At 46.6% G+C, this 27,726-nt stretch overlaps 2 protein-coding genes and 1 long non-coding RNA gene across 4 annotated transcripts in view; 2 read left to right on the top strand and 1 right to left on the bottom strand.

The window, feature by feature from the left end:
- MLXIP (MLX interacting protein) overlaps positions 1–5,222 on the top strand; it is a 60,207-nt gene extending 54,985 nt beyond the window's left edge. For both annotated transcript variants that reach the window (XM_081842241.1, XM_081842240.1), the window contains one exon: positions 81–5,222. In XM_081842241.1, coding sequence (XP_081698367.1) covers positions 81–196 — 116 coding nt within the window. In that variant the 3' untranslated portion in view covers positions 197–5,222. The remainder of the gene's footprint in view (positions 1–80) is intronic.
- Positions 5,223–11,450: 6,228 nt separating this feature from the next.
- LOC309330566 (uncharacterized protein) lies at positions 11,451–17,831 on the bottom strand. The gene is made up of 3 exons (XM_081842305.1): positions 17,134–17,831; positions 15,006–15,136; positions 11,451–12,343 (listed from the first exon to the last, which is right to left on the bottom strand). The coding sequence occupies exons 1-3, from the start codon at positions 17,147–17,149 to the stop codon at positions 11,966–11,968; spliced, it is 525 nt and encodes a 174-aa protein (XP_081698431.1). The 5' UTR covers positions 17,150–17,831; the 3' UTR covers positions 11,451–11,965.
- A 5,893-nt stretch (positions 17,832–23,724) lies between these two features.
- LOC309330592 lies at positions 23,725–24,597 on the top strand. The gene is made up of 2 exons (XR_014151499.1): positions 23,725–23,784; positions 23,820–24,597. It is a non-coding gene; the product is annotated as an uncharacterized lncRNA (long non-coding RNA).
- The last annotated feature ends 3,129 nt before the right edge of the window (positions 24,598–27,726 follow it).

Here is a 27,726-nt window from a genome sequence, read left to right as displayed (position 1 = left end):
GCAAAGCACCCTTGAGCTTACATCACTTCTTTTGGCAAATAATCTTGGTTTCTTTCTTTTGCTTCTCTTCCCATCCTTAGTGGTTTTGAACACTCTTCGCCACTTGAGCATAACCACCTCCATTCTCTCTGACCCGTCTCGCTTGCCAGAACAAGCTACCGAGGCAATGCGCAAGCTCAACAAAACAGAAACCTAACCAAAGGCAACAGCGTGACCTCAAGCCGCAACAGACGCCCAAGCCTTACCGAGGCCCAGAGAGACCTCCTTGTGGTTGAGTCAACTTCCAGCACATGGGGGAGGCCTTGGCACTTGGCCGAGAAAGATGTGTGGCGGTGGGGGGAGCCAAGGGGGACAATTGTTAAATGCTGTGCTTGGGTTTGGTCAAACGGGAAAGCCAACTCAGGTAACTACGCAGAGTGAGATATCTGCACCCAGCAATAGAAGCACTCCTTCAATGCAACATACTGAAAATATATGCAGTGCTGAGGTTTTTCTGCAACTTGACCTCAGGCATCATGGCTCGGAGAGGAGGACGGAGGGGGCCATGTGTTAAAAGGGAAATGCATTTCCATCTTTGTGAAATATAACTTGCTTTTATATTTTGTTACTGGACTTTTGGTCTCCCTTCTACTTGGGATTCTGGCTTCAGCCTTCACTGGCTAAGACTTATGCACCCACATGACCCGTATTGGCAGGTAACAGAGCATAAAGTTCCTTCCTACTGCCGTAGTAAAAGGCCTTTGAACCAGAACTAAGCTATGTTGGTTGGCTACGGTGGGAACAGGACGCTGGACTAGATCAGCTCTTCTCCCGTTCTTCCCCTGCAGATTTTGAAATGGCTTTGGGAAGGGGAAAGGGGCATAGTGTTTGCTTGTCTCCCACTGGACCCTGGCAGACTTTCAGGTGCATCAGAAGCAGTCCTTTGGATCCTTACTGGTGACTGGGGTGGGAAATACATTCATAACCAAAGGAGAAAATTTAATTTTTTTTTACAGCTGTACCCAGAATGCAGGATGTATTTTGTTAATGTGAAATCCGCTCTAGCTTTGTAGCCTTTGGGAAGCCAAGATATGCTGTCACGCCCCTCCCCTTTACACAGGAGAGTGTTTCTTTAAGCTTTGCTCATTCTGTTCATAAACAGAGACCTGTGCAACTAGTTTAAGCTCTAGGCTGTGTGTTAGCCTTGCCAAGGGGTTCACAAAAGTTACTAGCCCACCAGCAAAAAGTTCAGTAGCCTGCCTGCCCACACATCTTAATAGCCTGCTAATGGCTTCCAAAACAAAACTTGCCTGCCTGGTCACCTTCAGTGGCTTCTTGGTTGCCCCAGGCCACAAGGCTGTCCCTGAAAACCCAACACAAATGACTTAGTGCCACCAGAGAAATGTGAACTGTCTTTTTAACTTTAGGAACTATGTCCCTAGAAACATGATATGTTCTAGCCATTTAAAAGCCACTTCTGTTCCTACCACCCTGCTCAGCTATAATATTTCTTAACCAGGAGGTCACTTCAGGCTCTGGTTAACATTAACCAAGGTTTAAGGCCAGCAGAGGGAATTTACGCCTGAGAGGCAGGCTGTGCTTGGGGGGGACGGGACATGTGTCCCACAGCCTGCCTCTACCTCTACTAAGATGATGACATATGCAGACAACATCTAGAAAGAACGTATGCTTGGGGTGTGGGGTATAAAAGAAATGCCTCTTAAGATTCTGCTTGTCATCCACAGTCTTTATAATTTATAACAAGCTACAGATGCATTTCGCAGGGACGCGGGTGGCGCTGTGGGTAAAACCTCAGCGCCTAGGACTTGCCGATCGTCAGGTCGGCGGTTCGAATCCCCACAGCGGGGTGCGCTCCCGTTGCTCGGTCCCAGTGCCTGCCTGCCAACCTAGCAGTTCGAAAGCACCCCCGGGTGCAAGTAGACAAATAGGGACTGCTTACTAGCCGGAAGGTAAACGGCGTTTCCGTGTGCTGCGCTGGCTCGCCAGATGCAGCTTGTCACGCTGGCCACGTGACCCGGAAGTGTCTTCGGACAGCGCTGGCCCCCGGCCTCTTAAGCGAGATGGGCACGCAACCCCAGAGTCAGACACGACTGGCCCGTACGGGCAGGGGTACCTTTACCTTTACAGATGCATTTCAGTCTGCTGCAATTTTTTCGCTTGTGACAAAGCATGGGTTTTTTTTAATCGATTAATATAACCCATTAATCGATTAAACATTGCAGCCCTACTAATAAGTATTTGTGAATTTTATAGCTGCTGAATGTACAGTGCCGATTTGGCACAGATACCATTCTGCTTCCTGTTTTCATGCCCTTTTCAGCTTGTTGCATTTAATTTAGACTAGTGGTGTCTGTCTCTCTGGTCATCTGTTCCAGAAGAACTCCATGCAGCTATGCAGGAGGCTGGCCTGATACTGTGAATCATTCTTCTTCCCCAACTCTTCTTATCCTAGTTGTCTCTGCACTTTCCATTTTGCTCCACCCTGCTTTTAAATAATAATAATAATAATATCTGAAGTGCTTTTTAAAAGACTGTATTTTTAAAATCTGAAAGTTCACCAGGGGTCCGCATAATCCAGGACCTCCTTGGACCTTCCTCCTCCTTGGAACTGGTCCTCCATAGCTGTCTCTCAGTAAGCTGCATTTGCAGGAGGAGCCGACCAGATTAGAATCATAGAATTGGAAGAGACCACGAGGGTCATCTAGTCCAACCCTCAGCAATGCAGGAATCTTTTGCCCAGCATTGGGCTTGACCCCGAGTCTCATGCTCTACTGACTGAGCTATCCCAGCTCCTTTCCCAACTCCTGGTTTCTTCTCTGAGCCCTACAGCTCCTACTTGGGTGTAACAGGGACTGGTACCATACAGCCTTTCTCCACAGTGTGGGCTGCCTCTGGAGAGTCAGCTTTCTCCGGTTACCCTCAGCATCCTGTTTAGCGGACCTTGGTTCCTGAAGCCACAGCCGCGCACATAACAATGCAATATCTGTTGAGGAGTATTTTAAAACCCACCTGCTCAATGAATTGGGGTTTTCTCGGCATCAGGATGACTGCAGGCTACCTAAAAACGTAGCAACAGTTTTGTCCTGTGACCTGCCAAGAATTCCAACTAATGTTGGAGTAGAGCATCAGTTGCCAGCATCTGCAGAGCAGCTGACAAGGTGGGTTTTTTTTTTTTTTGGCAGGGAGGTTTCTGCTGGCTCTGGTGGCATTGGAGGGAGGGGGCTGCAGAGCTAGCAAGCACCTTTCTCCCCCAAATTGTGAGGAAGGCTCCCGAACCATCTCATACCATTTCATACAAGCCTGACAATTAATAAAATAGACAGAAGCTTCCTGGCACGGACCAGATTTAGGCTCTGGGCCACTAGTTGACCTGCTGTTGTGTGAAAAGAGCTATGAGCTCCCTTCCACCCAGTTCTGTTATTTCAATGTTTTTCTCAGACGTTGGCAGCCATAGCAGTATTTGAAGAGGATTCTTGCCCAAAAAAAACCCCAAGACACTAAACCTCAAGCTGTAATGGGGGACGGGCAGTTGCTCAGAACCGTCTCTGTTTGTGGCCCCAAGTTCCTCTACTCTCCCATTTCTTCAAATATACTTTGAAAATCCACTGCCGTCTCCTTCTAAGATCTGCAACCAACTCCAGAAACTGGCCTAGTGAACAAAGATTGATGCAGGGGAACATCCCCCGCCAATCGTCCTATTGGCTCTGGGCCTCTGCAAATTCCATTGACCACACTGAGCAAGCAGAATTTGCAAGTGTTGCCACTTCCTGACTCTGAGAAAGAGGCTGATGCAGGAAAATGAACTGTTGTGGGTACCTGGACAGGAGATTTCACACCTGTCCAACACCTGAACAGCTCTGAAAGCTGCAGGTGTTCCTCTGTTTCAGAAGCTGTCCCTTGTCATTCCCTTGCTCTCCTCAGGTTGTGGCACTCTGCAAACGAGAGAGGTTTTTAAACTCTCCATTTGCTGAAATGTTTTCAGTTTATCTTCTGCTCTTGAGTTGCGCAAGAGCATTTAGCTTGGGAATGGAACATCCACCTTTTCTAGGAGCACTGACCATCTTTACTCTGCAAACCATAAAGAGGTCAGCCTCTTTGCTTTTCAGAAGCTGCTCTCAGGTACTTGCCTTCAGTGCAAAGATGGAGTTGGGTTCGTGATAATTCTTTGTGTGGAAAAGAGCTCTGCAAGAGGCCCATGCGCACAGTTTTGTTCTGCCTGAGCCTCCCTGGGTGCACCAAGGATTGGCTGTTTCTCTTAGCATACAGTGGCATGAATAGTGCTGGCTTGGTTGACCCAGATGTGAACACGGCAAGGATCCTTTTCCCTTTAAGACCATCTTCCCCAACATGGTGCCCTCCAGATGTTTTAATTACAGCTCCTATTGCCACTGAATTTTGGTCATGGTGGCTGGAGGTGATGGGAGTAGTTGGTCCAAAATGCATAAATGCCACCAGGCTGCGTGAAGGCTGGTTTAGTAGTTTCATCACAGCTGTCTTCACGCCTCATGAGCTGAACCAGAGAAAAAACTTCCTTTTGGACCAGGGATGGGAACTTGTGACTCCAGCTCCCATCAGCCCTGACAGCCTGGCCAGTGACACCATTTGGCAGGGCACAAGTTCCCCACCTGTGTCTTGGACTGACTGTTAAGAGCTGAAGAACCCTTTCTTCTTGGCATCTAGTCTCCTAAGGGTATCACTCCATAGATGCTTAACACTGCCTACCTTTGCTCAGGTGAACCTTTTTCTTATGAACTCTACCATCATTTTCCTCAGCCAGACAGGTGGTGAGCAATCAAGATTCTGTATGGCTTTGAAAAGGTACCAGCGTTGCAGAGAGGTAGTTTCCGTATGATTGTACTTTGGAAGGTTGTGGATATTTTGGGACTTGCTTTAATCTGAATGATGCTCATAAAGTTGCATTTTGCTTAATAAATGGGGTTGCAAGTAGTACAGATAAATGTATATTTCCTCAATTATTGTTCTGGGCAAAATTGCTTGTTTTGCAACTACAAACGATAAAAGCTTTTATAATTAAGTGGTTGTCTTTCTTTTCCTTTTTAATGAGCTGTGGGAGGCTCTCAGACTTGCCCCTCCTTTCAGCCTTGTGAAAGATTTTTTGTTGCATGAAAATGGTGCTCCATGGCAACCTCTTGGGTTGGTCTCTTTCAACAATGCAATTGCACTTTTTTACAACCAAAATAAATATTCTCTCTTTTTTAGGATTCCGTGGCGTGTCTTGTATTGTGTCAGTTTTCAGCGGAGGCATAGAGTCTCTGTGGTGATGCATCTGGTTTAGACTTCTGCTCTGCCCCATCCAGAGGATTAGGGAGCTGCAAAGTATAATGAGAGCTCCAAGCCATTAAGATGCAATATTAAATTGTGGCTGTTGCCTCTTACGATGCTGAGTCTGAGACAAGCCTCTTTGAAGGAGAGGTCTTGCAGAAGTTCCACAAAATGCTTGATGCTTAGACTTTTGCAAAGAGAAGACAGGTCTGCATTGCATAACATGAGCCCCACCACCCATCTCACGCTTTTGTGTGTGTAAAACTCATCTTTTTCTGGGGTCTTAAAAAACCCCAGAACTTGGGGCAGAGCGCTTGACTTCTGGAGGTAATGCACTATCCGTCTTCTTCAACCTCAAGCACCATGAAAACACAGCTTCCACAGCCCAGTTCTCCAAGCTGTGAGTCTTCAGAGATGTAGCATTGGAGAGGTAAAGCATTTTGTGACCAACGGTTTCTTAACTGTTTGTAGGTGAAAATATTTGTAGGTGCAGTCACAGCATTCACATCCCAACAGATACTGCTCCCCCATCAAATTCTAGGGATTGGGGCATGCACCCTAACTATGCATCCAGAGTTCCTCTCTGCTGCAACCATTTGATCCACTTTCTTCATTTATGTACAGTGGTACCTCGGGTTAAGTACTTAATTCGTTCCGGAGGTCCGTTCTTAACCTGAAGCACCACTTTAGCTAATGGGGCCTACTACTGCTGCCGCGCCTCCGCTGCACGATTTCTGTTCTCATCCTGAAGCAAAGTTCTTAACCTGAGGTAATATTTCTGGGTTAGCGGAGTCTGTAACCTGAAGCGTATGTAACCTGAAGCGTATGTAACCCAAGGTACCACTGTATTAAAACAACTGAACATCCAGTGTAGCTGAATCTTGGGAGGATTCAAGAAACATAAGAGAGTCCTTCACACAGCAAATAGTTAAACTATGGTACTTGCTCCCACAGGAGGCAGTAATCACCACCAGCTTGGATGACTTTAAAATGAGATTAGACAAATTCACAGATGAGGCTATCAATGACTGCTGGCAAGGATGGCTTTGCAGTAGAGGTCATGTATCTGTAGCCAGTTGCTAGGAAACACAAGTGAGGAGAGGACTGCTCCGCTTAGGTCTTGCTTGCAGTCCTCCCAGTGACTTCTGGTTGTCCACTTTGAGAAGAGGAGGCTGGACTAGTTGGGCCATTGGCCTGCTCCAACAGAATTCTTCTGATGTCCTTACGCAGATGAACAACAATTCTTCCAGTTCTTTTGGAAGGCTTAATTTAAAAGGGTGGGGGAAACCCATAAAGTACAAACCCTCTTCTTTTGAGAATTTATGTCATGAATAAGTACAGTGGTACCTCCGGTTACATACGCTCCAGGTTACAGACTCCGCTAACTCAGAAATAATACCTCGGGTTAAGAACTTTGCTTCAGGATGAGAACAGAAATCGTGCTCCGGCGGCATGGCAGCAGCAGGAGGCCCCATTAGCTAAAGTGGTGCTTCAGGTTAAGAACAGTTTCAGGTTAAGAATGGACCTCCGGAACGAATCACCGTAAGTACTTAAACCAAGGTACCACTGTACCAGTTTTTCCCCTGATGAGTGCTTTAAGCAAGCCAAGCTAACCATGCCGATGCCACCAGCATTTTGAACAGTTCCAGCAGTCCTATAGTATTATTGCGTGCATTTTCCCCCCTTCTGCTGCCTTGGAGTTTTGTTTTTTTAAAAAAGTTTCTGCAAGGTGGTTTTGTGCCTCTTGGTGATAAATCACGTTTATGCTTGAAGAATCTGCGGGCAACCACACTTTCCTCCATAAGACAAACTTGCTGCATCAACTTCTTTGTAAGCAACAAAGAATCAGAATAATCAAATCAACACCATCAAGCTTTCTCAGAGTTGCAGGTCTGCAGGTCACACTTATTTTGAGTATGCATGAGTAGGATGCTTGCAAATGTCTGCAGATCTGCTAGCCAGATAAATGGGGAGTGAAAACAGCCATGCTGTGCAGCTCATTACAGTGATGATATATTGTAAAGGCTTACTTTACAATAATTTAAAACAAATAAGCTAGTGCTAACTGAAGTAAAATACTAAGAGTTTTGAGGGACTTTAAGGACCAGCAGGTTTCTGCGTGTAACTTTGAAATTTACCATTGTTATAAGAATTTTAAGGTCTTATATAGGTAAAGGTAAGGGGACCCCTGACCATTAGGTCCAGTCGTGACCGACTCTGGGGTTGCGGCGCTCATCTCGCTTTATTGGCTGAGGGAGCCAGTGTACAGCTTCCGGGTCATGTGGCCAGCATGACTAAGCCGCTTCTGAGAAACCAGAGCAGCTCACAGAAACGCCGTTTACCTTCCTGCTGGAGAGCTACCTATTTATCTACTTGCACTTTGATGTGCTCTCGAACTGCTAGGTTGGCAGGAGCAGGGACCGAGCAATGGGAGCTCACCCCGCCGCGGGGATTCGAACCACCAACCTTCTGATTGGCAAGTCCTAGGCTCTGTGGTTTAACCCACAGCGCCACCCATGTCCCTCAAGGTCATATATATAAACCACATGTCTGAAACCCACAGAAAAGTCCTGAAACCATTTCCTCTCTCCCAAAATGACCTCAAATATTTCTCTGCAAGGTCGAAGGAAATGGGAGATGTCCCCATTGTCTCTTTCACAAATAATGTCGACTTAAGGTCACATTTAAGCTATGAATAGGGTGAGCCTGTCACCTGGATTCAGGAAAACAAAAGACTGGCAGGATGCCCAGGTAATCCAATCAAGTAACCTAGCAGACAGGAGAAAAAACCATGCGCTCAGATTTCTGTTGTAGTCCGCCCCTTCTCTGATGTATTAAGGGGGTGTCTTGGGCTACACCCCTTCTGTGATGTATGCATGATGTTTCTGGGGAGTGGTCTTGAGCTACATAGGGTGGGCAGTTTCAAAGTCTATATAAGGGCTTGCACACCTTTGTCCTGGGTCCCTCCCTCCCCTCCTGTGTGTGCTGGGGAGCACCCTGCTGCAACAGCTTTAATAAAGAATGAATGAATCCCTATGTCCCACAAATAACCCAGAGATGCATTTTAAATAAAAGCACACATTCTACTCATGTAAAAACACGCTGATTCTTGGACTGTCCATGGGCCAGACTGAGAAGGCGATTGGCTGCATCTGGCCTGCGGGCCTTAGGTTGCCTACCCCTGCTATGGTTGGCCTCTGTTATTTTCTCCTACTGATAGAGAACCTACAAAAGGACTCTATATGGGCCCTTGGGTACCCCATAAGGGAAAAGGAGCAGTGTTTTTCTTATAACCATCAAATATTAGAGACTCTTCTAGATGATTTCTTTATTTGGCTTTCATCAGTCCAGTCTTTATTGATTGAGCATTTGGTTTGATTTGCTTCCAGGGTGTTTACACAGCTTCCTGTTAATCTATTAGATCATCCCACGCTTTTCACTGCATTTCCCCCATCAATATCCAAACCACACAGAGTTCAGTGTGTGTGTGTGTGTGTGTGTGTGTGTGTGTGTGTGTGTGTGTTGTAGAGGAGTTGTTACACTATTAGGGCAACAGAACACTTCAATACACAGAAAAAGCAGTATTCAAAAGCAGAAAACAAGTTCCATTATGCACTTGACTCCCACAAAATAGTGCCATTCTGGAGATACCTAAGTCAAGATTTATGCTGAGATTCAAGAAGTTGTAAAATAAGAATGAAACTTGACCTTTGCAAGAGATTTAGTGAAACCTCTATGTAAATGTACCAGTAATTTCCCGAACAGAAGATGTTCCTGGCAACTTTACCAGTGACTATTAAGGAACCTTTGCAGTCATTCTGGGTCCTGTTAACTCTCCTCAAACCCCTCAAACTCAATGTGCATGTCACGTTCTATTTTCGTCTTGTTTCTTTGTACATTTTGTTTTCTTATTTTTTTCTATAACATTTTTATTTCTTTATAATTGAAATTCTTTCAATAAAATATTAATACCAATAAAAAACCACCTTAATGCACCAGAAACAAAAAGTTCAGGTGGTGAGACAATCCAAAGCCAGGTTTACAGGGTCTAAAGAAAATAAACATGGGAGCTGAAGGTGGTAGTAGTATTTTTACCAGCTGCTCCTGTAGATCCTCCATTTTGATTCACCGTCAAACAGCTCCTACCATCTGAAAGTTCCTCCTGAGGTTTAGTTGGAATCTCTTTTCTCGCAACATGCAGCCATTGGTTTGAGTCCTACCCTCCAGAGCACGAGAAAACAAGCTTGTTCCCTCTTCCATAAGATATTTGATAATGGCCATCGTATCTCCTCTCAGTCTCTTCTTTTTCAGGCTAAACATATCCCAACTCCTTAGACAAGGTCTCCCACCTGCCATTTTAATATTAAAACGATGTAACATTCCTGATGGTGTTAAAAGAATGTTAGTGTTAGAATCCATAGCTACGTCCATTTCATTCAGATGCTGCAAAATGGCAACCTCATGGGCGCACCAATGGAACATGCTGGAGCTTACTTCCAAGTAAACATGCTGCAGGGTCCACCTGCATGCATCCTGCATTGCTGGTGTCACTTCAATAATCCTCATCTCTTTTCTGGGTATGCAGTGGCTCCAGCACATTTCCATGCTTGGAAGAAGTTACTGAGAAAGTCTGTGCAGCAAATGAGATCCACAGCACAATCCTCTCTATGTTTACTCTAAGAAAAGTCCCTGTGAATTCCATGGGGCTTATTCCCAGGGAAGTGTGGACTGCAGCCTGGGGTCCACAGTCCCTTCCAGGGGCCACATGTCAAGGGTGGACGGGCCCAGAGGTGCAGCAAGTAATGCAGATTTGCCTTTCTACTGCACAGCCCCAGAGATGCTGTTCTCCATCCAGGGAAGCAAGAGGCATCCTCAAGTTTCGGGGATACCTTTCAGACAGGCAGAAACACTCACAGGGGGGTGTAGAGCAGGGCCTGGGAGGAGGGTGGCTGGGGGGCCCCCGAGGCCCAGAGAGAAAGTGGCTGGGGGCTCCCCAGCTTCTCTGTGCAATGAGAACCCTCCAAACTCTCAGACACCCTCCAAGCGTCCCTATTTTCCAGGGAAGGCCCTGATTTAGAGAAGCTGTCCAGGATTCTGATTTGATCCCAGAATGTCCCACTTTTCCTTAAAGGTAAAGGGACCCCTGACCATTAGGTCCAGTCGCGGACGACTCTATGGTCGTGGTGCTCATCTCGCTTTATTGGCTGAGGGAGCCGGCGTACAGCTTCCGGGTCATGTGGCCAGCAGGACTAAGCCGCTTCTGGCGAACCAGAACAGCGCACGGAAACGCCGTTTACCTTCCTGCTGGAGCAGTACCTATTTATCTACTTGCACGTTGAGGTGCTTTCGAACTGCTAGGTTGGCAGGAGCAGGGACCGAGCAACAGGAGCTCGCCCCGTTGCGGGGATTCAAACCGCCAACCTTCTGATCGGTAAGCCCTAGGCTCAGTGGTTTAACCCACAGCACCACCCGCGTTCCTTAGGACGTCCCTATTTTCATTAGAGAAATGTTGGAGGGTATGGAATTATCCCACCCCCAAGCTGTCTGAAGGCAGCCCTGTATAGGAAAGGGCCCCGCCCCCAATGTTTAATGTTTTACAGTGGTACCTCGGGTTACAGACGCTTCAGGTTACATACGCTTCATATTACAGACTCCGCTAACCCAGAAATAGTACCTCAGGTTAAGAACTTTGCTTCAGGATGAGAACAGAAATCATGCTCTGGCGGTGCGGCAGCAGCAGGAGGCCCCATTAGCTAAAGTGGTGCTTCAGGTTAAGAACAGTTTCAGGTTAAGAACAGACCTCCAGAACGAATTAAGTTCTTAACCCGAGCTACCACTCTATTATGTTTTTATATATGTTGGAAACTGCCTAGAGTGGCTGGGGCAACCTAGTAAGATATGTGGGCTATTATCATTATAGAATGGGAACGTCCCTACTTTCATTGGAGAAATGTTGGCGGGTATGAACTCTCGGGTGCTGAACAGATGCTTTAAGGTCCCAGGTAAGTTCCCTGTGCATTTGGAAAGTGGGCGTGTGCATAGCAGGCAGGACAGAAACCTTTGAATGCTAACCTATAAAATGTTAAACATACAATTTAACTTTAAATAGCATGATTTTATTTTGTTGTGAATCTTAAAAGGTGGCTTACAAATACATAAATAAATAAATACAGAAATACATACAACAGAGGATCTTCCAAATACTTTAAATATATATTTAAATATTTAAAGGCACCCCCCCCAGTTTCGTCCTGAGATCAATAAAATATATATTATTGTATAAACCTCTCTTTAATATAATTACTTTATAAAATGCACACACACAAATCTCAATATAAAAATAAATAGATTTTTTTTAAAAAATAGAATAAATATATGCATTAAAAACATTTAGACATACTGCAGTTGAATTTCTTGGGTTGATAAATCAAATTAAAAAGCCACATTTATTGGCAGGAATAGACTTTCCACAGTAAGGAATTGTCTCCTTCCCATTTTAATTGTGTTTTGAAATGATGTTTTGATTCCCTTGCAATTAAATCATTACTCAGAGGTAAGCCCCACTGAGCTCAGGGACACAACTCATAGGCCTTAGTTTCTCCAGGGGAAATGTCTTCTGTATACAAAAATGTGACCAGCTGATCTCATTATTGTGCAGCCACCCCTTTACAAAATGTTTCTCTCAAACAAACTGTATTTTACTAGTGAAATTTAGCATGCAACTCTGGTACTCTTGGAAAGCATAGTAATATATCATTTTCCGATTAGTAAAAGAGGCATTTTTGGTGTAAGAAATATTTTCATTGGGGCATCTGGCGTTTTGCTGCTCAAAACAACGGCGACATTCGTCTAGCTGCGTGATCTTTGTTGGAATCTCCCAGCCAGCGATCTTCAGGATGGGATCATGGCTTCTGTTAAACTGCTCCAGCAGTCCACGGAATGCCGTTATGGCGGCACAGCCTTCCTCGGCCTTCGGCAGTCCTGAGAAAGTGCAGTTGGGCAATCCTGTGAAGTTGAGACGGATGTTGTGGGGAAGCGCAATTGGCCCGGAATCATTCTTCTGTGGAAGTTGAAACAAAGACAGAGCCTTGTTAACAATGACATCTCCTGCCAGGGCTGGGAAACCTTTTTGGGCCAAAGTGGGAAGCGGGTGGCGCAGTGGTCTAAACCACAGAACTTAGGGCTTGCCAATCAAGGTTGGTGGTTTGAATCCCTGCGACGGGGTGAGCTCCCGTTGCTCAGTCCTAGCTCTTGCCAACCTAACAGTTCAAAAGCACGCCAGTGCAAGTAGATAAATAGGTACCGCTCCAGCGGGAAGGTAAACGGCATTTCCGTGCGCTGCTCTGGTTTCACCAAAAGCAGCTTAGTCTTGCTGGCCACATGACCCGGAAGCTGTCTGCGGACAAACGCCGGCTCCCTCGGCCTCTGAAGCGAGATGAGCGCCACAACCCCAGAGTTGTTCATGACTGGACTTAAGTGTCAGGGGTCCCTTTAACTTTACTACAAGGACAGTTGCCACTCCTCTGGGCTGCGTGCCAGGGACGGGAAAGGGATGCCAACTTTGTTCTGGCAAAATACATGACAGGACGGTGTGGGGCAAATCCACAGCCCCCCTCCCCAGCCCGGTGCTGAAATAACTTCAAAGCAACCAATTGCAATCTATTGCAGCCAACTGAGTGCCCCCCCCAACACTTGTAAATCTGCCTGTGTTTTGCTATAAAGGTAAAGGGACCCCTGACCCCTGACTGACTCTGGGGTTGCGGAGCTCATCTCGCTTTATTGGCCGAGGGAGCCGGCGTAAAGCTTCCAGGTCATGTGGCCAGCATGACTAAGCCGCTTCTGGCGAACCAGAGTAGCGCACGGAAATGCCGTTTACCTTCCTGCCAGAGCGGTACCTATTTATCTACTTGCACTTTGATGTGCTTTTGAACTGCTAGGTTGGCAGGAGCAGGGACCGAGCAACGGGAGCTCACCCTGTCGTGGGGATTCGAACCGCCGACCTTCTGATTGGCAAGTCCTAGGCTCCGTGGTTTAACCCACAGCGCCACCCACGTCCCTCGTGTTTTGCTATACAGAGCTGAAATACATGACGCTTCACACACACACACATGCAGTACTGTACAGTCATACAGGCAGGCCGGGCAAAAAATAAATGGGGGGGGGCATATTCTGATGAGGAGACAAGCTTTGTTCCACGTGTTAAATTTCTGAAAGAAATAAAAATATTGGGGTGGGGGAGAATAAGCCTTGCGAGGAGCTACTTCTCCCCTACAGTCCTCTCTCAAATATCATGCAGATATCTACAGTATGTTCAGAACTGGGAATTCTGAGCTACACCAAAACAAAACCGCTTGTTTCTAGAGACTCTCGGAACCTGTTCCTCTCTGAGGGACCACCTTAACCCAGTCCAAGCTGCGGGGAACTGGAAGCGACAACACAAAAGAAAGCCTTGGCCTGGTTTGCTCTTCCTTGGGGGCAAGATGAGGAGAGGGAGCGAGAAGGAAAAAGGAAAGGAAAGGAAGTGAGAGGCGAGGAGAAAGAGAGAAATTGCAGCAGCAGAGCAGAAACAGGGAAATGCAGGACAACCTTGAATCAATACAGGACATAGCATTTTACACTGAAGTAAAGGACAATCCTCTATGATGCACGATGGTTGGCAACCCTAGATGGGCCCACACACCCAAAGCCCACGCAGTCAAAGGCACCTGCAGAAACACACATTCAGAAAGGCACGCACACACAGGCCTGGCGCCAGCAGCTGGCCAGGTTGGGCCCTGACTGGGGGTCCATAGACCTATAGACCTGAGCATTACAAGTGGGGGCGATTTAACTTGTGGGTGATCACTGCGGATGAGAGTCCAGCTTGGCTCCCTTTGCAAAGTGGCAGCCCAGGCAGCAACCCACGGTGGAAACAGAAGTCTGTGGAGATGGTGAGGAGGGCAGAAAGTGGTGTTGCAGACCCTCCCAAGTGCCCTTATATTCCCGGGAGAGTCCCAGATTTATAGAAGCCATCCCGGTTTCTGATCTTGTCCTGGGATGTCTCACTTTTCCTTAAAGGTAAAGGGGCCCCTGATCGTTAGGTCCAGTCACGGACGACTCTGGGGTTGCGGTGCTCATCTCGCTTTATTGGTCGAGGGAGCTGGTGTACAACTTCCGGGTCATGTGGCCAGCAGGACTAAGCCGCTTCTGGCGAACCAGAGCAGCGCACGGAAACACCGTTTACCTTCCCGCCGGAGCGGTACCTATTTATCTACTTGCACTTTGACGTGCTTTCGAACTGCTAGGTGGGCGGGAGCTGGGACCGAGCAACGGGAGCTCACCCCGTCGCAGGGATTCGAACCGCCAACCTTCTGATCGGCAAGCCCAAGAGGCTCAGTGGTTTAGACCACAGTGCCACCTGCTTTTCCTTAGGCTGTCCCTATTTTCATCAGAGAAACATCGGAGGGTATGGCGTTGCTGCTGCAGGTGTGGTAGGAGTAGAAATGCGTGGCCACACTGGGGGCTGGAGGGAGAGCTTGTTGGGGAGTCAGAGTGGGGCCTGGGAAGGCCACGTGGCCTAGGGAGAGTCCCAAGGGCCTGATGGAGATCCCTGGAGGGCCTGAGGCTCCTTGCTGCTGAGCTAAATGCTCCTAGCATTTGATATTGCAAACTGCCCCGTGATCATCGGATGAAGGGTAGTATAGACATTTAATTAATAATAAAAATCCATTCAGCATACTTACATAGGCATCGAAAAGTTCTTTTGCTTGTTGTCCCAACTTCCCACAACAATCTTTGTCCCACTGTTTCTGCTGTCCATGGGGAGCTGCGAGTGCCAGGGCCCAGCAGAGGACAAAGGCCAAGGCATGGATTCCTGTTCAGGGGGGCAAAGGAGGAAACAAAGAGCAGAGTTAGGCAGTATGGGCTTTGCCCTTCCCTGTGTGTTCAACATCAGTGATTTCCAGACTGGGCTCTGGGATGGGGAGCCTGAGGATGGAGAAGAAGTTCATCAGTGGAACTTCTCAAGTAGAAGATAGGCTTCCTGGGAAGACCCCTTCCCTGCCACAGCCTCACTTACAAGGGCCACGATGCAGAGGGGTGAGTGGGGGGAGTTGAGGGGAGGGGAAATTTGATCCTGTATGCGTTTACAGTGGTACCTCAGGTTACATACGCTTCAGGTTACACACTCCGCTAACCCAGAAATAGTGCTTCAGGTTAAGAACTTTGCTTCAGGATGAGAACAGAAATCGTGCTCCAGTGGCATGGCAGCAGCAGGAGGCCCCGTTAGCTAAAGTGGTGCTTCAGGTTAAGAACAGTTTCAGGTTAAGAATGGACCTCCGGAACGAATTAAGTACTTAACCCAAGGTACCACTGTATTAATATTATTACCTTTGTTGTTTGTTTTACAAATGTTTCACATCATAAAGTCATCAAAGTGGCGTGCACAGGAAGGGACACCTACCCAATTTGCTCTCAATGAAACAAAATGCAAACTGAAATCCAGCCCTTCTGTGAATTTTGCAATGCTTGTGTGCAAAAATTATTGATGTTGTTTTTATTAATGCAGCACATTGTTACATTTATTAAAATGCATTTACTGGGACAACATGTGCATAAAATGCATGCGTGAGTGAAAACAACACACACAAATGCATTATGCTAGGGGGAAGTGGCTGCAGGAATGCATATAAAAGAAGAAACTGAGACAAGCATGGGTTCCTGGTGGTGGATTTTCATGAGGACCCTTTTTGTGTGTATCAAATTCCAAACGGATGTGGAATTATGAACTGAACTTGAAAGATGAGAAACAGAGAGAAGCCAAAATGGGCAGATTTGCTCATCTGTAGTTGTCCAGCACTCTCCATTCAGCCAGCACAATTTTTAGTGTGGCAGAAAAGTTTGAACTCCCTGTTTATTGATACCGGGCAAAAACCTTCACCCTCACCTTTTTGCTTAGATAAGCCTAACCAGACATGTTGTCATGTGTTTTGAGCTTATTGTTGATTTTAATTATTTTCCAATTCTTTTAAATAGCTCCTTAAAACTTTTTTCCTGATTGTTTTATTCTTTTTGTAAACTGTTTAGAAGGGTGTGGTTTTTTTGGGTTTTTTTTTTTTTTAAGTCAAGCAGTATATAAATTTTATGGAATAAATAAATGAATAATAAGCCTGGTCCAAGACATTTTGCTACATGAGGCTAAGATTGCCTCTCCCACCCCCAATTCAACATTGCAGGGCCAGAGAAAACATGTTTCTGCCTGAGGTGAAAACGTCCCTCTCAGAAGCTGACTGGACAGATTGCTCCTGGCCACAGGACAGGGTTCCCCACCACATCTGTGGGCAGCTGGCTAGCGTAAGGGCTGCAGGGCTTCGCCCCCCCCCCAGCACCCACTATCCTCCAAAGCATGCATGGCCTTCTGGGAAAGGCAAGTTGATGCGGGAAGGGTTCCTTAAAGGCAGAACACTTGGAGAGCTTTGCTCTCTATCCCCCTGTGATCAAATGAAGAAGCCGTATTTCCCAGAAAATCAGGTCATCAATAATTTTTCCCTTTGATGAAGCTCTTTTAGAGCTGTTGGTGCTGATTGCCTCCTCATCCCCCCTTATACAGTTATCATTCTTGACATGTAATATAATAGAGCAACTTCCACGACCCCTTACATTTCAATAAAATAAAATAAAAACATCCACATTTACTGAAATATTTTGTCGCCATCCATTGCTTCATTTCAAATTCGGACATTTACACTGCAATGCTGCCTTCTTCATCCCCCTCCAGATCTTATTTTTTGTAGTATTATTATTATTATTATTAATATGGCATACACACATACATCTGTGATATATAAGTAATAAAAAATATACTATACTCACCTTTGTGACTTTGCATGACTGATTGAGAAATCCTCTCCAATTTTACTGTTGAGTGTCGAGCTTCTGTGTCTTTCTGGATCAGCCATAGTGTCCAATTTATACATGCTGAAGAGATGGGAGTTTTGACTCAGCACCACCAAAAGTGTGGAAGATCTTACGTGGGGACTGAGAGGATTCCTTTCTCTTGATAGAGGACCAGGGTCTTTCCCTGCAAGCAACCTGCTGCTACAGTGACCAGGGAAGTCAAAGCTGATTAGGATCGTTTCCTATTGCGTTTGTAATCGCTAGTTTCCTTTTTCTAACTTTCCTGTTTGGTTTAGAGTGGTGCTTTTCTGATTTGAGCAGGTGGGTGTTGAGAGGATGGCTATCCCTGCCCAGGCAATCTGTGGCCTCGCTGGGCATCTGGCCTCAGTATCTCCAGTGGCAGCTGCAAGTTTTGGAGAGAACGTGGGCAGGGAACCCATCATGCCCTCTCAGTGCCTCTCACCCCCATTGTGGCCAACTTCCTTCTCATTGCAACACACACACACACACACACACACACACACACGGCTTGCCATCATAGGAACCAACTCCTGGGGGCTGAGGTCCCTTCAGCCCCCCTCAAATATTTGAAGGGGCCACCACCCCCAGAGTTGATGGGCATTCAAATGGTTGCATGCACCAAGTCTTGTGATCAAGACCTCTCTCTCCTGGTATGTCCCACGGAGGACCTTATGGTCTTCAAATAAAAACGTCTTGGAGATCCTGGGCCACAGGGAGGTTAGACTGGCCTTGACCAGAGCTTTTACGGCTTTTACGGCCGTGGCCTTGATCTGGTGGAACGCTCTGTCACAAGACCCTAGGGCCCTGTGGGACTTGACATCTTCCCGCAGTGCCTGCAAGACGGAGCTGTTCCACCAGGCCTTTGGCCAAGGCACAGTCTGACCCCCTCTCTCCTTCTGTAATCCTCATAGAACTCTAGCCCAATGGTTGCCATTAATTTGATTCTGAATTGATTTTAGAATGTATTTTAATTATTTGACTATGTGATTTTATGTACACTGTGCTATTTTTACTTGTTGTTAGCCGCTCTGAGCCCGGCTTTGGCCAGGGAGGGCGGGATACAAATAAAATTTGATGATGATGATGATGATGATGCAGTGTAGAGCTTACCTGCTCCCCCCCCCCCAATATTTTATTCAAGTTGGCACCCCTGCTTTCCATCCAGGGAGACAATGACCAGGCAGGCAGCAGCAACCACTGTTCTCCCTCTCCTCCACCACCATTATCTAGACCAAAGTGAAAGGGAACTACACCACTGAAGCCAGGTGCAGTCAGTGGTGAAGAGAAGGAGGGTCAGGTGCTCTTGGCAGTGTCCCCTGCCCTGGTGGGAGATGCCCAGTTGTGCCAACCTTTGTCGCCAGCCTTGAGGACACTGCTTGTTCGCAACTGGGGCCATGCTGGCTCTCCCAAAACAGACGCTGTTTCTCCCAATGCATCTTGACTTAGATTGTTTTAAAATGGAAATCCGTGTCATCAGCCACTTTTGCATTAAAGTTTAGGATCACAAGCCCAGCCTGCTCACATAGCTAGCCTGGGAAAGGCCATTGGCAGACAAAGCTATGGATTGCTGGTCATGAGCACATCAAAGTCCTTTTGTTGTTGTTTAGTCGTGTCCGACTCTTCGTGACCCGATGGACCAGAGCACACCAGGCACTCCTGTCTTCCACTGCCTCCCGCAGTTTGGTCAAACTCATGTTAGTAGCTTCAAGAACACTGTCCAAACATCTCTTCCTCTTCTCCTTGTGCCCTCAATCTTTCCCAACACCAGGGTCTTTTCCAGGGAGTCTTCTCTCCTCATGAGATGGCCAAAGTATTGGAGCCTCAGCTTCAGGATCTGTCCTTCCAGTGAGCACTCAGGGCTGATTTCCTTAAGAATGGAGAGGTTTGATCTTCTTGCAGTCCATGAGACTCTCAAGAGTCTCCTCCAGCACCATAATTTGAAAGCATCAATTCTTTGGCAATCAGCCTTCTTTATGGACAGGCTCTCACTTCCATACATCGCTACTGGGAAAACCATAGCTTTAACTATACGGGCCTTTGTTGGCAAGGTGATATCTCCGCTTTCTAAGATGCTGTCTAGATTTGTCATTGCTTTTCTCCCAAGAAAGAGGCGTCTTTTAATTTTGTGACCGCTGTCACCATCTGCAGTGATCATGGAGCTCAAGAAAGTAAAATCTCTCACTGCCTCCATTTCTTCCCCTTCTATTTGCCAGGAGGTGATGGGACCAGTGCAAAACAGAGATTCTCAAGGTTATCAAAGGGTGGAGAAAGGTGTAGAATTCCAGCTTCCCTGATTACGAAAACAGGTGAGCAGGCAGGCTATGCCCAGAGGGGGGAAAGTGCTGTTTTACAGAAGGCTTGAGTTTTTGGAGAAAGATGTGCTGGAAAGAAGGAGGAGAGCAAAGGCAGCCCTCCATGAGCTGCTGGGCTGGTCAGAACTCTATGGCTCTGGCTGGCAGCGGCTGAGGTGGCACTGGGAGATGGGGAGCCAGGACTGACAGCTGCTTTGGACTCCCTGAAGCTAACAAGAGACACTTTTGGAGTGTGATATTCTTCACCCTCTCCACTGAAGACTTCCAGGTGTGCTCCCCGCCCCCAATAAATTCAATTCACATTTGGGTCATCCATCAATGCTGGGGACTGCTGTCAGGTATAGTTCAGAGATTTTCACACCCATTCAGTGCTACTAGTACTTCATTCAAACAAAGTAATTCATTCTAAGTTCATGCCATGCACTGGGGTTTATGGAGCGGGGGGGGGGGGGGCTCCTAAATTCAAATTTAGCTCATGCTTTTCCACACACCAAAAGTTTCCAACTGGCAACACACCAAGTTCGGAGAATATTTTCTTCTTATTCCTCACCTTGAATCAGTAATGCTGAAGGAAGTGACAGGCCTTGATGTGCTGATAATGTGAGGAATCATGACGGCTTTGAGGCCAGATGTCCTGATAATATGAGAAAGTTCAGAGGCCAGGAGGAAGGTACCAGCCTACTCCACATCCTTAGGGGTTCCCCCTCCCCACAATGAGCTGGAATGTGAGGGTGGCATCTGGACTCTCCCCACAGCAGATAAACACCAAAATGCCCCCTTCCGCCAGAGCCTAAAATTCCCTTATCCCCGAACCCCCACCCCAGCCCTACGATTTCAAGGAACTGATTCTGAGAGGAAGAAACCACCATTTCCATTTCTGGGCAAAATTAAATCAGAGCACTGGAGCAGACATGCAAAATAGCACCTACAGGGGAAAAGCGAAGCTCATTTTCATCCTAGTATCCTCCCACAACTCAGTACAGTGGTACCTCGGGTTACATACGCTTCAGGTTACAGACTCCGCTAACCCAGAAATAGTGCTTCAGGTTAAGAACTTTGCTTCAGGATAAGAACAGAAATCGTGCTCCGGCGGCGCAGCGGCAGCAGCAGGCCCCATTAGCTAAAGTGGTGCTTCAGGTTAAGAACAGTTTCAGGTTAAGTACGGACCTCCGGAATGAATTAAGTACTTAACCTGAGGTACCACTGTATAATCGTCAAATTGTTAACCATGATTCCAATTTCAGTTTGATTCGTAAATGCTATCCTAGCTTCTTCTTTTTTAATCTCAATTTTGATTTCTATAGAATCATGGAGTCACAGATTTGTAGAGTTGGAAGGGACTCTGAGTGTCATCTAATCTAAACTAGATAATAAATGACAATGTGGCCATCAAATATCTACAGTGGTACCTTGGTTTACGAACTTAATCCATTCCAGAAGTCCGTTCTTACACCAAAGAGTTCTTAAACCAAGGCATGCTTTCCAATATCTCCATTCAGACCAGGTCTCTCCATAGTTTTTAGTTTGGTAATGAGTTGTAATTCAGCAACTTCTCTTTCAGGTGTATTTCTAAAATTCTTCTGCAATAAGACAGCTACTTTAAGATCCTGTATAGAATGCAATTAGAAGCTAATTTTGGTCATCTATCCCTTTAAGAATCCCTTGTCCTTCCCTGTGGAACCAACTGGCCATAACATTCCTCAACAGTTATAAGGCTGAAGTATCTGACGAAGTGTGTATTACACACAAAAGCTCATACCTTGAAAACTTATGTTGAGTTGATCTTTAAGGTGCCACTGGAATTATTAAAAAAGATCTTTTCATCTTGTTATTTATTATGACTATGACAGATCAACATGGCCTTCCACCTGAATCTGGTGTCATTCGTAGTTGACCTCTCCCACACACACTGTCTTAGGCGACTTATTCTGGTTTTCAACTTCGGCTTTTGATCTCAAAACGTTCTGTTTATCACAGCTGATTCCTCTGTTCGTCTTGACTGGAATCGGAGGGACCGGCCTGTGCACTATGCGCCTTGCTCTTCGCAACCCTGATCTCAGGTAAGTGCCACCCCTCAGGGCGGGATCAGCCCTTGGCATGGTGCTGACAACTGCCATCCCCGCAAAACCACGTCACGTGCTCCCCGCCTCCCAGTGGCCCTGGGTGTCCTTCACTGATGGATGCCAGGCAGCGCTTTTGAATGGGACCTCAGCTGGACTCCCATCCGTGGCCGCTGCCCACTACTTTACGCAACTCAGAATTAATCACAGAGATCCGTGGCCTGAGAGGATGGCTTTAAAGGGCTTTTACAAATGCAAATACAAATGGTGTCCAGCAGAGATTGTTGGGACTTCCATCAGCCCCATCCCTGAAATCTACAGAAGATGGGCTAATAATAATAATAATAATAATAATAATAATAATAATGGCCATTTGGTGGGAGGAATAATAAGCTTCAGCTTTGGAAGGCCTGGTGTGTGTGATCACAGCATTGGGGTTGGACTAGATGACCCTTGGGTTCCTTCTATGATTCTTCATTCTCCTCTCCAGTTCAGTCTTCTAAACTCTGACTGAATAAGCAGGATAGATCCCTGAGTTTCTGCCACTGACTTGTGGTTCTTCCTGCAAAATTGCTTTTAAGCCCAATAAAGTGGAATGATTAGAGATCCTTTCATGCCACTTCCAAGTCACCTTCAATGGTAGCCCCACGTAGAGCGCATGGTAGTAGTCCAAGCTGGAGATAACGCTTAACCGTGCTGCCCTCTTTCAGTTCTATGCGGTGAATGCAGACTATGACAAGCTGAAAAAAGGAGCGCCCAGATATCTGAAGAGCAAATGAATCTGGGAGCTATGGTTTGGGTATTTGGGTTTGATGCTTTTGTAACTGGATCTGTAATGGCTCTTAGTCAAATACAATAAATGATTGATTGATTGATTGATTGATTGATTGATTGATTGACTGATTGGTGAAAAAGTGCTTTTTTACTGAGATGCTAAATTTGTCTCTCCATGCCATTCCTTGAACAGCAAAGATAAGGCTTGCTTTCATTGCTCTGTTCATTGGTGCATTTGACTAGTGTTATGTGGAGGGAAATGCAGCCCCTGGGCTGAATAATGTCTCCCTCCTACCCCCTTGGGTGTCCGGTGTGCCCTTCACAGATATAGACACAACTTGGGGGAGGGTGTTTTGGCTGCTGAGTTGCCCCCCCCCCCATTGTGGGGGCTGAGGGTGTGATGGTGATGCCTCCCCAGCTGCTGCCATTGTCTGTGGGTTGACTGTGATGCCACAAACACATCTGGCTGAGCGGGTATAAATGTGGGCGAAGGCACAAGCCTTGACAGTTGCCCTCCCCAGAGAGAAATGGGCAGCTCGGTGGCACTCAGCCTTGGTGGTCTCCTGCCCCATAGCAGCAAGCTGACAAGCGGAAGGAGGCAATCGCCTGGTGCTGGGATGCTGTGGAGTAAGGAGAAGGCAAGTACAAAGTTTACTTGCTGGTGGGATCGCTACCTGAAGGCGACGGATATTCAGCTCTGAAGCTGGTTGATGTCTGGCAATGGACCTGGCGAGGCTGCAGCTGGTGGGTGGTTGTTGGAAGAGTTTGCGTTCAGGCTAGTGGATGCCGTGAGGCTACACTGGGTGAGATGGATGCAAAGTGGTTTGGAAGCCTTGTTTGTTAACAGGCAGCCAAACAGAGGAGGAGTCTGGGGGGACACTGTTGGATGGGGGCCATCCCACTCACCTGCTTGCCTTTGCCTTACAGGGATGTCCGGAGCCGGTGAGGTTTTCCCCAAGTCCAGCCTTCAAACTCATGAAGAGAACCGCAGGACGTCCCTATTTACATTGGAGAAATGAACGTGAAATCCTGGCAGCGAACAATGGACAAGGCCGTGGCCGTCCCTGAGAGAAGGAGCTTTGAAGGAAGACTGCAGGCGGACATCTGCTGCATTGCAAGTGATGGGGCAGTGGGGAGAGAGAAGAAAATGAGGGAGGAAACATTAGGCCACATTAGGCCTAATTGGAAGTGCTATGAAGACGCTTTGAACAGGAATGGCTCCCCCTCAGGGATTCTGGGAACTGTAGGTGGTTGAGGGGACAGAGAGTTGTTAGGCGGATTAGGCTTAGGCCTAGGCTTAGGGTTGGGGTTAGGCTTAGGGTAGGGGTAGGGGTAGGGTTAGGAGTAGGGTAGGGGCAGGGGCTAGGGTTAAATTGGGTTAGTGTTAGTGTTAGTGTTACGGTTAGGGTTAGGGTTCCCTTCTTGTCAGGGAACTTTGGGAATTTTAGCTGTAGTTAAGGGTTACCATTAGCGTTAGAGTTAGAGTTAGCGTCAGGGGTAGGGGTAGGGGTAGGGTTCCCTTCTTTTCAGGGAACTCTGGGAATTGTAGCTCTGGTTAGAGAGTAGGGCTGGGGTTCCCTTCTTGCCAGGGAACTCTGGAATTGTAGTTCTAGTTAAAGGTTAAGGGTTAGGGTTAGGGTTAGGGTTAGAGTTAGGGTTAGTGTCAGGGGTAGGGGTAGGGGTAGGAGTAGAGTTCCCTTTTTGCCAGGGAACTCTGGGAATTGTAGCTCTTGGAGGGGAACAGGGGGGTCTCCTAACAACTCTCTGAACCCTTTTCAAACTATAGCTCCCAGATTCTTTGGGGGAAGAAGCCATGAGTGTTTAAAGCGGCTTCATAGAGCATGAAATGGTGCGGACGTGGCCCTGGCCTCCCTCACCCCACTGCCCCTTATTATTGAGGAATCGAAAAGATTTCCCCATGCAAATCTCTCGGAAACAATGTATTTCATCTGGAAAACTATTTAATAAAGATTACTTTTTATTAAAACCTTTGAATGTGTTTGAACTGTGTTTGAGAGCGCAGAGAATGATTTCCCTTGAAAGCAATGCCCTTAGATTACAGAATGATGGAAGAGTTAGATGGGACCACGAGGGTCTTCAAGTCCAGCCCCTGCAGGAATCTTTTGCTCTACGTGGGGCTCAAAGGACGGCCCTAGGATTAAGGGTCTCGTGCTCTACTCAATGAGCTATACGGATTGATCTAAATAGCAAACACCAATTATTTATTTTTTACAATTTACAGTGGTGTAAACTAAAGGGTGTAGGAAATGAAATGATTGTTGCCTTTTGATTGTTTAAGGATGTTTTGTTAAGTCTTTTGATTCAACACATTTATTTCAATATACAGTTGTACCTTGGTTTTTGAACTTAATCCATTCCGGAAGTCCGTTCTTAAACCAAACCATTCTTAAACCAAGACGTGCTTTTTCATAGCAGCAGGGGACTCAATTTACAAATGGAACACACTCAACAGGAAGCAGAACATGTTCTGCTTCCAAGGCAAAGTTCACAAACCAAAACACCGACTTCTGGGTTTGCAGCGTTCTTCTCCCATAAACTAAGCTGTTTTTAAACCAAGGTACCACTGTACTTAAAACCTCCAAGGAAGAAGTGCCCACAACCTCCCAACGGAGACTGTTTCACTGCTGAACAGCTGTTACCTCCAGAAAGCTCTTCCTGACGTTTAGTCGGAATCTCCTTTCTTGTAACTGGAAGCCATTGCTTTGGGTCCTATACTACTTCAGAGCACAAGAAAACAATAGGCAATAAACAACTATGTGGTGGTGGAAGACATGGGAACCGTACTTTTGCAACTGCATCAGGTTTGGCCTGTGTTTTTGCCATTGTGAGTCAGCTTTTCCATCAAAGAAGCTGTATTCACCGCTGTACCAACTACCTATAGAGAAACCAGAAACACACTCTCTCTCTCTCTCTCTCTCTCTCTCTCTCTCACACACACACACACACACACACACACAAATGCACACACACACACATTTCCCCAGGGTTGAGCATTGCCAGGACTTAGGCCACATTCACACCACACTTTCAAAGCATCAAAATCCTGGGAGCTGTAGTTTGTGAAGAATGCTGAGAGTTGTTAGGAGGGCTCTGTTTCACTCACAGAGCTACAATTCCCAGAGATCCCTGTAGAAGAGGAACTGATTGCTGAACCATCCTAGCAACTGTAGCTCTGTGAGGGCTATCCTTGTGGATCACCATTTATTGACGACATCCCTTTCTTGCTTTTCCGCCTGTGCATTCAAGGGGACGTGCACCGGATTACAATCGAACTACCGTCCTGGAAAGCAAAAGAACCCATAAAACAGCAAAACCATCAGCCCACAGTTTATTGTTTTGTAATTGAAAAGTGAATTTTCTTTTCAGCATGTGATGATGATGTGAAAGAAACCTGTAGCTTGGAGGATTTAAAACACCACATCATCTGTGCTTCACCATTTACAGCAAATGGCCATGTAGAAAAGCAGCTTAAATTTATCTCTGTTATTTAATTTTCTTCTCTACAAAGGCTTTACCTGTTAAATTTTTCATTGCTTTTCTGTTTGTGACTATTTTATGAGCAAACCCAGTTGGCCGCCAGCATTTCCCCTTATTATTTTCAGCGTGGTCTGGCGTACACCAGAGATTGCTGAAAGGCCCCGTTTCACAGCATAAGAGCCACTGGATTGGAGCAACAACTTCTTAAGGTTCTTTACTGAAGCGGAATGCAAAGCTGTAGACCTCATGGAAGCAAATCTGTTTCCACGACATGGAAACAATCTGCTCAGTTTGCCAGATTTGGGGGTGGAGGAGAGTCTGACCAACAGAAGGAAGATGAGATAGCCTTGAATGCCTTGCCATAAATGTGCATTTTTGTTTCAGAGGGCCTTTTTGAGTGCTTTCTTCTTCTGCTGCTGCTCTAAAAAGAATAGGAAAAGGAAGAGATAAAGAGTTTTGTCTCAAGATTGCCACGATTAAATACACACATGCAAGCCAATGTGGCTATGAGCAGTCAGATAATGAAGATTTAAGAAGAAGCTGCTGTCGTGAGGTTAATTTGGAAACCAATTCCTGCCCCCCAAAGGAAGCCAGACATGCTGGGCCACGTTGAGGAACTCTCCAAAAAGATAAACTTAGGCTCAATCAAGTAAAGGCAATGCAGCCACAGTGCTTATCATTTCCCTCTTACTGTGTGTCATGGACTGGCTAGACCAGTGGTGGCCAAACTCGGCCCTCTAGATGTTTTGGGACTACAACTCCCACCATCCCTAGCTAACAGAACCAGTGGTCAGGGATGATGGGAACTGTAGTCCCAAAACATCTGGAGTGCTGGCTGGACACAGAGGAAAGGTGGGAGGCACCAGCTGGGGAATCCCTAAGGGACGAAGGCTCAGAGCCTGGGAAGTGGTGGCGGGAAGACAATGAGTGGTCAGGGGAAGAAGAGGGAGAAGCCAGGGAGAAGGAGGTGTCAGAAGTTGAAGAGGTAACAGGGTTTAGTGAGCAGGGAGAGTCTGTGGGAGAGAGATGTCCAGAAGCAGAAGCAAGAGAGGAAGGAGGCCAAGAGGCAGAGAGAAGTTCAGCTGGTGAAGAGGCATGGAGGTCTCCCCACCCTGCTGCATCAAGCTCCCCTTCTCCTGGACCAGAAGGGGTATGAAGTGGGCGAAGCAGAGACAGGCACATTGGTATAGTCTCAGATTGCTTGAGAAGGACCCAGGGGAGGAGATTTAGGCAGCTGTGGGAAGATGGGGACCTTCAGCCTCCACAACTGCCAACCAAGAAAAGTTGCTGTGCTCATTAGGCCTGGCATCCCTGAGCAGGCCTTCTTCCTTCTAATAAAGAGTTAACTTCAACCACTCCGTGTGATTTATTGCTGGCTGGGTTTCTTTCCTATGCTGCTAATCTGCTGCAAGACATTGTTTTCTTCTGTAACATTCATGCCTTGATCTTTGCCTGGTCTGATTTCTTGGGCCTGATTATCTACAGTGGAACCTCGGTTCTTGAATGTCTCTGTTGACGAATGTTTTGGAACCCAAACGTCGAAAACGTGGAAGTAAATGCTTCAGTTTTTGAACGTTTCAGAAGTCGAACTGTCTTCCGGAATGGATTACGTTTGAAAACTGAGGTTCCACTGTATTTCCTTTTATTTTGTTTGGCCGCCTATAAGACTACCTTTCTCCAGGATATGCCAGCTTTCACCTCTTTTTTCCTGCTTCCTCCAACTTAGATTTCAACCACCAAATTTTATTACACCTCTGCTTGTTGCCTGTGAGTTTCTAACTTTTTCTCACTGAATTTTTCTCATTCTCTTACCAGTGAGCCAGTGTGGTGTAGTGGCTAAGAGCGGTAGACTCGTAATCTGGGGAACCGGGTTCGAGTCTCCGCTCCTCCACATGCAGCTGCTG

The sequence above is a fragment of the Podarcis erhardii genome, assembly GCF_964252035.2.
Source record: "Podarcis erhardii genome assembly, chromosome: 15".
Lineage (NCBI taxonomy): Eukaryota > Metazoa > Chordata > Lepidosauria > Squamata > Lacertidae > Podarcis > Podarcis erhardii.
The sequence above is the reverse complement of the archived record's forward strand: the minus strand, read 5'-3'. Positions and strand labels throughout refer to the sequence as shown.